Source organism: Triticum aestivum, chromosome 2A (assembly GCF_018294505.1).
Source record: "Triticum aestivum cultivar Chinese Spring chromosome 2A, IWGSC CS RefSeq v2.1, whole genome shotgun sequence".
NCBI lineage: Eukaryota > Viridiplantae > Streptophyta > Magnoliopsida > Poales > Poaceae > Triticum > Triticum aestivum.
In genome coordinates, this window is record NC_057797.1 from 673,162,783 (window position 1) to 673,173,410 (window position 10,628).

The following is a 10,628-nucleotide window of genomic DNA, read 5'->3' on the forward strand; positions in this document are numbered from 1 at the left end:
AACTAGGGATTTATTTAATAATTCCAAGATGAGGTTCACTGTGTCAGTATATTCTGAACTAGCTTATTAATGGTTGTTTCCTTATGGAAGTAACGGGAAGTTAGTGTTAACTGTTATCTGACTCGGGACGGGAAGAAATGATCAATTAGTTTGTTAAGTTGTGTGTACTGCTGTGTGTGGTAGAATTAGTTTTCCAGTTCAATAAGGTTCTCAATATCGTTTGCTTAGAGGAATGGCTGGAAATGAGCTCGACTTTAAATTAATAAAGCGATAATCGGCGACGTGTATCACGTAGCATGCTAGGGTTGCCAGCTATCATACAAGTGCTCTTTTTCTCCTCTCGCAAAGTTACAAAAGTAGGGAAGTCGATACAAATAGTGCAATGCCAGTACCAAAGTATAGCATCACGAGAATGAGACCATTCAAACAGACTACATGCATATATACAATTTCAATTCAAGCACAGTGCAAAAAATAGTAAAACTTGCAAATGTAGTATATAGTAATAATGGAAAATAGCAAATCTTTTATTTAGTCGGAGATAGCGGTACATCATGAGCACTCTGGCAATAACCAACTCATCACAAACATGTGACGATTACGACAACACATCATGCACACACACACAACGAAATCCTTACGCACGCAGGTAACAGTGCGTGCTTGTACGTACGTAGAACCTGGAGAAGTAGTACGTAGTTTCTCCGCAATCGAAATCCAGCCACACATAAAAACCAGCAGATGATTAAGAAATTAAAGCACACAACAAGTACGTAGTGGTACTTCAAATAGCCAGTCATGCATGCATGCGTGCGTGCATGAGGTATGGCGGATGCAGGGTCCGGCCGGCTCAGTTGGGGCACTGGAAGCCGGAGGGGACGTTCTTGCCGCAGTTGTTGAGGACGAGGCTGAGGGCGATGGGCAAGGTCAGGTTGATGCCCAGAAGGTTGAGGTTCAGCGTCGTGCAGAGGCACAGCGCCGCCTCGAGGTCCGCCAGCCCCTGGATCAGCGAGCAGCACGGCTGCACCGGCGGGCTCCCCAGGGTAAGGTTCAGCAGCCCGAGCACGTTCGCGCACACCCCCAGCTTCAGCGCGTCCAGAGGGCACTGGGTGCTGTTTCCGCCCCCACCGTTGCCGCCGCCACCATTGCCACCGCCACCGTTTCCGCCGCCACCATTCCCACCGCCACCGTTTCCGCCGCCACCGTTCCCGCCCCCACCGTTCCCGCCCCCACCGTTCCCGCCTCCACCATTGCCACCACCACCGTTTCCGCCTCCACCACAGTTCCCTCCTCCACCGTTTCCGCCGCCACCGTTTCCTCCCCCACCACAGTTCCCGCCACCACAATTGCCGCCTCCCCCGCCACCGCTCCCCCCTCCTCCCCCACCGCCACCGCTCCCTCCCCCGCCGCTGCCCCCGCCAGGAGGGCAGGGACGGCCAGTGGCGTTGGCGAAGGTGAAGAAGAGAAGGTTCAGGGTCAGGAGCGTAGCGATCACCTGCACTTTCTTCGCCATCTCTGCCTAGCTAGCTAGCTACGCCAGTGACAGTGTACAAAGTGCACTCACAGGCTGTTGCTTTGCTTCTGTTGTGTGTGGCAATGCAAGGGGAGCCTGGGTGGTATTTATAGGGAAGGGAGTGCGAGGGGGGAGGGGCGGAGATATCTTACATCACTTCTCCTGTACTCCATGCATCTGAAGAGCCGCGCGTGGGTACGTGCAGGCAAAGATGATCATGCCAGGGGAATTGTGTGGACTGGGGCACCGGGTGAGCCAGCGTCTAGTCGAGCTGGTGGAGGAGGAAGGAGACAAAGATGCCAACGGAGATGCCGGTGTTGCTTGCATGCCTGAGTTTCTAACCAGTGTACGTACAGGTAGTGTATCACTCTGAAAAGCGTACTCTAATGTCGTTTTCGGTTAGCTCAAGTCGCCATCAAGCCTCCAACTTTCCAGTTAATTTGGTGCACAACAGTGCACCTGCTCGCTTGCTAGTGGAAGATGGTATTTAGCTCGTGTCGGTTTCGATGATTCGCGATCCCCCATCATAGATATCACTTTGTCCGGTTCCCTACCTAGCTATATAGCCATACATCCCGTGACATGTACGTACCGCGTTGGATGGTGCATGGCCGATCTAGTTTTTGCACTCCGCGCGTCACGTCGTCCACATGAATCGAGCTGCGTGTGATAAGATAACGAATTTCTAATGTGCAGTCAACATCAAATTGTCTCTCACCATCACAACTGATTAGTGAACATCACCGTGCATGTGCACAATAAAACTTAACCAGGTGATGCCATGCGCATTGCTGTGGGAATGGTGTTAAAATTGCATAATATGTGCTTAAAAACCACATAAAATAATGGTAAAACAAATGTAAGGGACTAATAAGAGTGTTCTCGGTTTACATCTTTTAAACAACAAACTTACAAAACGTGATAAAATGATGTATAAAAAGAGTTCTTTTCTAAATAAACTTAACACGACGTCATCTTTTGACAAAATGTGAACCATACATTATATATTTTGCTCCAAATGTCAAACACATATACCCCTAGTAGAACAGTCATGCGTTGCTACGGGCAATAATGCATATAAACGAATCAAACAAATGATTAAGATCATCTCTAAGGTCGAAATTCATTTCTTCCTCATATGTCCAGGCGTGTTTGGAGATCAAACATGCACCCAACAGGTTCTACAAACTTTAACCATTTGAACAGTCCGGGCTTCCCAAATCCAGACAATGTGTGTTGGAGAAATGTGGTTGTCCGGACAATCCGTTATATTATCTCCAACATGCGGACCCAACACCAAAATCCCACCCTATGATGCACCCTTCCCAGAAAAAAATCAGTGGGTTGTTTGTTCGATGTATGGGGAGGACGAATGAATGAACGATGTATGAACTCCCCTTTTAGGAGTGGAGATTCATGAACACACAAAACAACACATTTTTTAAACTTGTGACTAGCACATGATATGGAAGATTAGGCATGGTTCTTCTTTCTCCTTCGCTACCATGAGCACGTCTTACTTTATGCACCTAGCCTTATGATTTTGGTAAAGACCTGATTGTTGATTATTTTATCTATCTTACTAAACAAATCTTGATGGTAGTATTTTTCTTTTCTGAGGAACCGGTGGGAGCACTGCCTTTTTTTATTAAGAGAGAAAGACGTACAAGGTGATGCAGTTTTGTGGGAAAATGTGGCAAAAACCAAAGAACTAAACAAATACATGGGCCAGTTAGCTGATGCCCACGGCATGCATGACACTCGAAAACGCCATTTAACATTGCTTGATGGCTTCATATGCCAACATTGCCACTTCACGGTGAGTCATGCGACGTCCCGTGAACACTCATCTCTTTCTCTCTTTCCATATATTCCAAACGGTGTAGATGAGCCTACCACTTCAATGTTTACACGCCTCTTTTGACTTATTTGCGATCAACTCATTCTGCCAGATCAAAATATCATCGGGCTTCGGCAGAAAATTGGGCACCGGAAGATTCTCATTTGTCCAGGTGATCAGTTGGTTCTATACAACGACACAGAGGGGACAATCATTGCACATGTGGGTCACCGTTTAAGGCGCCTGGAGGCAAAGCTGGCATCACGGGTCGTGTTTCCAGCCCCGGATTGTAATCATGTCCGCGGTGAGAAATTCTTCCATGAAGGGCAATTCAATCAAAGAACTTGCATTTAGGGTCAGTGTGCGGGGACCAATTCTTGGCCGGTTCGAACCTGGGTTAAGATCTATAGAACTGGACCACATATGCGGACGCCGAAGAGTAAGAGCCATTTGTAGTCAGGTTCGAAGATATGGTGTCCTCCTGGTTGGTTGTAAGGTGAACTTGAATAACACACTCCCTGTGTCATCATGTTCTTCCTGGAAGCAATCTTGTAGAGCTCCGGGGCCACTAACTTTAGGGGCCCTTTTCTGCTCCATTATCGTGCCAGAAGAGCGCCTGGCGGCCGTCACCAATGGTGATGGTGGTGCAAGCCTGGAAAAAGAATCATGTCCGCTTGGTGGGATGGTGTGTTGCACTGGTACTTCCTTACCTCTTTGCTATTGTAATGATCCAAGTTGGTGACTGTTTATTCATCCTCAGATACAACCTTTGGTTGTCAAGGAATTAATCGCCACATTTAACATATAGTAGTCCATAGATGTATCACAACTAACTTTTTTCCTTTAGGACTATATACCACCCCCTCCCCCCCCCCCCCCCCCCCCCACCCCCAATTTTTTTAATAATAATTTCCCCAATGAAATTGATGAAACTATCCCACCAGGACCATTCCCTCGAGTATGGTTCCAAAATTATGATATATATACATATCAAGAACAAAAGGACAACCTTAAAGATGAATAACTCTCACTATTTATATCAGTTCAACCTAGAAACCTTTACAAACCACCATCACAAAATAAGCAGACCATAAGCCTAAATGAAGGTACCGTATAATCAACTCAAAACGGCCAATTCCTTCAACCAGCAAGCGGCAAAACCGCTGGCGCCCATCCTTCCTTTCTACCGAAGACATAAGCTGCACCTCGTAGCAGGAATCTTGCAGTTCTCACTTGCATGCCTCGTGGTTCTTGCAAAAGGCTACGATCACACAAACTACTTAGACATATTTTTTCTTTGCACAGAGTTGACGACCACAATCATAAGTGTTTTTAAACAACTCATGCAAAACAAAAGACCTTCTATAGCGATCCATAGTACTACTCCTATTTAACTTCTGTAGCAACTCAGAACTGTTTAGTTTTTTTAATAGATACGGGTATTATAGTATCAAAAAAAGATTATGTGGACGGCGCTGGGACTCCCGGACCAGAAAGCCGGCCCTGGTACGTGTGTGGGGGCACTCGGAAAGTCACGGGACGTACGATTTCAAACTATACTGTTGGACCGACCAAAAGATAATGATGATGTGTTGAGTTGTCTTCATTGATCTACCAAGTTTCCCAAACATTTGCTTTTTTTTTTTTGAGGGGTCCCAAACATTTGCTTTGGTACGTCACCGGTCGATCCGTCGCTGTCCAGCCGGCTTCTCATCAACGTATAAAATAACAAAATCACTACGCGCCCCTACACCAATAGATCTGTTGCGTCCTGTGATCGTTGCCACCATGGGCTGATTGTTTGCTGTTTAACTAAAATCCATCGGACGTGTTTGGTCATGCAATTGTGTGTGTGGCAGCTATCGATGTGTACATTTGCTTGTATTTTGTGTATGTGATATCGATGAATTGTGCACATCTACCCGTGTCGGCAGTGTTTGAGTAGTTTTTTTAGGGACGCAATGTTGACTAGTATTAGCTTCACATTACTTTGGTTGCTCAACTTCAATTGCCAAAGTCAGGTGATTTAATTTAAGAGAATCTGCATCCGCTAGCATCTTTAGCACTCCGCTCATTCTTGAGCTTCTAAAAGGCCATTTTGGTGCCTATCTATTTTTCTGACACTAGTGCCGAATTATAGTGCCAAGATACATCTATCGCAGCCCCTAAAATCGAACTATGTACGATTGATGGATCGCACATATTACAAAAATATAACCGCCTGCCCACAATGAAACGTGTGCAATGATTGGTCCATTGAGCACGATTTGAGAGATGCGCGCGCGCGCGTGTGTGTGTGTGTGTGTGATATGGAGCACACAGTTCCTCAAGAATTGTGTGAGATAAGTCCAAATAACACATAGGATTTTGACGAACGAATTATTTGCGTTGCTTGGCAAACGGTTGTTAGAAATGAATTGTCTTTGATGATGGGAAACATCGCAAACGTTGCATAATCTGTCCACCATGTATGAAGTTTCACACACGGTTTCGCAAGTATAAAGCGTGTGCGATAACACAGGGCAACACACACGATTGTATGGTGAGAATGGTGTGCTCCAGTGGGCAGACGATTGAACTAAAGGAACTGCGTGCGATGGGGTTAACAATCGCACATGTTTTTGCAAGGTGAATCATGTGCGATGTGACATGCTCTATCTACAGAACAAAAACATGCTTTGTCTGTAGCACAACAAAATATACTTAGAAAACATCATTGCATAATTGAACTAAACACCTATTTCATTAGTAACTAAACACCACATTGCACATCTCATTGCATAATTACATAAACTAGTAACCGCTCATCATGTACCCTGAGACCCGCAGCCACAAATCCTCGTCCATGTTATGAGGTGCAGAATAATTTTGGTGTTATAAATGCTAAGTCTACACTATATTACTTAGCGGGAATCAAACTATGAGCCATATCATTAGTAAATTAATTAATTTTTATCTTCAAATGCCCATATACTTTCGGGAAAGATAACGCATGTACGTCAGTTTTCTAATGTCCTGGCCCAAACACCGGTTCGGGCAGTCAGATATAGAGCATGCATCTTGGCACAAGGAGGGCAGTGTCACGTCATTCTGGCTTGTTTGGTGGCTAACGAGATGTGACCGAACGAGTTCTTTTTTTTCATCTTCTCTTTCACTGTCACTCTCTTTCTCATTATCACCATGCCCCCGTGTCTTATCCCTGGCGACCAAACCCCTGCCACTGCGTGCAGCGATGCCAACCACGATGGCTGAGATGTGGTGGGCTATGCGGAGGCCGTGCGGCTCACGGCCGAGGGTGCACCCTTCAGCTGTTACCTACTACCTGTGGCAGGGCGCCGAGGAGTTCGTCATGCGCAAGCAGGAGGTGGAGAACGCGCTGCTCGGCGCCTGGGAGCCCGATGTGCAGGTGCACATGAAGTTCCATGACGCCGAGGAGCGCTGCACCGAGTGGATCAACAGTTTACTCAAGGACGTTGACCCCCTCCTTCTGGCCCTTGTTCGAGGTACAAGATGCATCCATCTCCGTAGTTAATCCTTCTGATTTTTTGGCAATAATTTTAGAAGGGCAATTGTCTGATCGATCAATCCCGTCCGGCTCCATTTTTGATTCAGTAGATGCAATGCTTTTGCTTCAATTGTTTTTTCTTTGCCATTCAATACAAGTCCATTCACTGCATGTTTGGGTTTAGTACTTATCGCCTTGCATGTATGGTTCAAGTTTTTTGATAGGTTATGAATGAGGAGCGACAAGCAATCTTCGACTAATAATTGGTAGGATCTGTGTTTAGCCACTTGTACTTTTTAGCAAATAACCGTGCCAAATTTTGTTTACAAATCATGAAAATTTTCATTAATTAACCATGGCAAAATTATTTCATTAATCATGGTTAATTTAGTACTTTGACCATGGCAAATTTAGTTAACATGTCATGGATTTTTTTTTCATTGATCATGGTAAGTTTAGTAAATTGACTATGGCAATTTGAGTTTATAGATCATGGCAAATCTTAGTTTCATGTAGCTTGGCTAATGCCAAAATTATTCACTAATGATAATTCTTTACATGGAAATTTCACTTATTTTTTGTCATGCCAAAAGTACTTTACATCCATGGCAAATTTTTGCTATGACATATGAAATTTACCACATGAACAAATACCGAATATAACTTTTTTGTCAATATGTGCCATCCCCAAGTTATTAAGCAATTTTTCTGTAATGACACAACATAAACTAATGATGATTTTTTCCATGGCAAATTTGTACTCTACTTACTTTCTTTCACCCATGGCATTTCATAAAGGTTTTACCATGTATAATGGTAAATTATTCTTTTAGTGTGTTCATAATGTGGAAATTCGTTATTCTCATATGGCAAATTCCATTTATTTGTCACATGGCATATTCTTAACATTATTCATTTTTCTGTAGGCTTTTTCTCCATAACTTGACATTCATTATTAATGGTCACATGGTAAAATCCATTACAAAACTATTTCACATACATGGAAAATTTCGTTTGATAAGCATGGCAAATTTGATAAAAAAACATACCATGGAAAATTTGAATATGCATTTGCCATGGCAAATTTTTTATCATTTTTATGTGTTATTTCAGATACATGGCAAATTTATGTTTATAAATCATGAAAAATTGATAAAAAAATATCACGACAAATTTTTTGTGCATTTGCATGGCAATTCTGATCATTGTTTGTGTTATTTCACATACACGGCAAATTCATTACACAAAAAATGGCAATTTTGATAGAAATAGCATGGCAAATTTAAATATGCATTTGGCATGGCAAATTTTTGATCATTTTTTGTGGTATTTCACATACATGGTAAATTTATGTTTATAAAGCATGGAAAATTTTGATAAAAATACCACGGCAAATTTGAATATGCATTTTCCATGACAATTTTGATCATTTTTTGGGTTATTTCACGTACATGGCAATTTTTATTTATAAAGCATGTCAATTTTGATAAAAATGCCATGGCAAATTCGGATCTACATTGGCCAGGGCAATTTTGATTTTTTTTGTCTTATTTCATATACATGGCAAATATATTGCACACAAGACAGTAATTTTGATAGAAATGTGATGTCAAATTTGAAGTACTTTTTCGACCATCTCAAATTTTAGGAATTGACCGTGGCAAATTACTTGGTGGATCATGGCAAATTTAATAATTGAACATCGCAAATTTTAGCAAACCATGGTAAATTTATTAATTGACCATGTCAAATTTAGTTTATGGATCATGGTCAATTTCATAATTGACCATGCTAAATTTAGTTTTCTGTATCATGGTAAATTTAGCTTATTGTGCATGGCCCAAATTATTCTTCTTATGGCAATACTCACTTTTTTAGAGCGATGGCAATTTAGTTTGTTCTTTTTTTAGCATCATGGGAATTAGTGTGTATGTATCATGATGATTTTTCACCATGTTTGCAATCATGACAAATTTGCACCACTTTTGGCTACCATGGCAACCTTATACATTTTTTCCTTCAATGCTTTTTTTTAGGACCATGGCAAAATTTTCTTTTCTTTTTGCAACATGGCAAAATTACTATTCATGTCGCCAAGGAAAATTTTAGTTTATGGTCATGGCATATTCACTTTTTATACATCATGGTATATTTATTGTATGGGCAGTGGCAACTTTTTGTGAGCACGACAATTTGTTTCTGGTCCAACCTCAAAATTTAATTTAAACAATGGCAAAATTATTTTTTCTAGTACGGCATGTTTGTTTTTTGTTGGACAATGGCAATGTTTATATTTTTTTTCATCAGCTTTTTTTCTATGAATTTCTAGATTTTTGTGGCATTTTTATTTGCAAAGCTTTTCTCAGTTTTAGCTGGTTTTTCTGCATTTTTTCGTGCTTTAGTATCCAAAATGGTCTAGCTTGTGCAACAGGCCAATGCTGGCGTCTTTGTTTATGTTTTTTGTTGTGTTCTTCATTAGCGTTCTGAAAGTGTTCGCGCTGGGAGGCCTCCCAGGCTGAACGAAATGTTCGGTCTCTCCCCCTGCCATGGGGAACGATTCGTTCGGTTTTAAGTCGGTAGAAATCTGATGCTCACTCCTTATCGGGTCCTATACGTTCGCTCGAAACCTTCCTTCACCATTGAAAGCCTGCTAGGAAAATCACAAAACATATGGCAATTTCTCAAAAAGAAAAAAAACAAACAAATGGCAGCACAGCACCGGAAGCCCGAAGTAAGAATAAACTTTATTCATTATGTTGACTGTACAAAACGGATACAAGCCACACGCCATGAAAGAACTCGCCAATAAAGGAAGTGATTATAATAAGAAAGATAAAAAGGATTAAACCGGCTACAGACGTACTCTCCGTAGGATGCATGCACATCCATGCAGACTTGTGGCTAGCACGTCAAGTAGAATAGCAACCAAACAAACAAACACACCTGCAATAAAAGGATTGATCAAGCAGAATAACGCCCGTGCGACCATGGACTCATGCAACCGTGCGACCACGCAAGGAATGCATGCGTGCATGCATGGGCAGCATGGCACACGTCCGTCGACCGAGATCGCTTAGCACTGGAATCCGGTGGGCACTTTCTTGCCGCAGTCGTTGAGGATGACGCTGAGGTCGATGGGGAGGTTGAGCTTGACGATGTTGAGGACGTTGGCCTTAAGCACCGTGCAGAGGCACAGGGCCGCCTCCAGGTCGACGAGCCCCTTCACCAGCGGGCAGCAGGGCAGCGTAGGCGGCGCGCCCAGCTCGGCCTTGACCAGGTTCAGCGCGTTGACGCACAGGCCTATCTTCACCGCGTCGCGTGGGCACCTACCGAACGCGGCCGGGGTCGGTGTGGGCGTCGATGGGGTCGGGCAGTTTCCACCGCACGCGCTGGCCACGGAGAAGACGACCAGGTTCACGGCGAGGAACAGCGCGATGGATGCCTTGCCTGCCATTGCTGCGAGTGATCTGATCACTACACCGCAGAAGCACAGACAAAGTGATTATTGATCAGCTGATCTGGAGCTCTAGGTTGCTAAGTGCTTGTGATGCCCCGAGGGTGGTGCTTGAGTCTGGTATTTATAGGGGAAATATCGGAATGAATTATTAGCGTGCTTGCATGCATTCTCTTGCTCGTGAACTTGCATGTGATCGACGGCAATTGGGAGTCTGACCTGGATCGGTTTGCTGAATAATATGGGCGTTATATGCAGAATATAGGTACATTCGTTACTAGTTAAACAATTTGGAATGGCGCTAGTGACAAGATTG

At 43.3% G+C, this 10,628-nt stretch overlaps 2 protein-coding genes across 2 annotated transcripts; both read right to left on the reverse strand.

Moving 5' to 3' along the window:
- Positions 1 to 506: 506 nt before the first annotated feature.
- Positions 507 to 1,601, reverse strand: LOC123190118 (acanthoscurrin-1). The gene has a single exon (XM_044602702.1). The coding sequence runs from the start codon at positions 1,511 to 1,513 to the stop codon at positions 851 to 853; it is 663 nt and encodes a 220-aa protein (XP_044458637.1). The 5' UTR covers positions 1,514 to 1,601; the 3' UTR covers positions 507 to 850.
- A 7,978-nt stretch (positions 1,602 to 9,579) lies between these two features.
- LOC100136981 (14 kDa proline-rich protein DC2.15) lies at positions 9,580 to 10,387 on the reverse strand. The gene has a single exon (XM_044602703.1). It carries the CDS (start codon positions 10,310 to 10,312, stop codon positions 9,932 to 9,934), a length of 381 nt encoding a protein of 126 aa, XP_044458638.1. The 5' UTR covers positions 10,313 to 10,387; the 3' UTR covers positions 9,580 to 9,931.
- Positions 10,388 to 10,628: the final 241 nt, after the last annotated feature.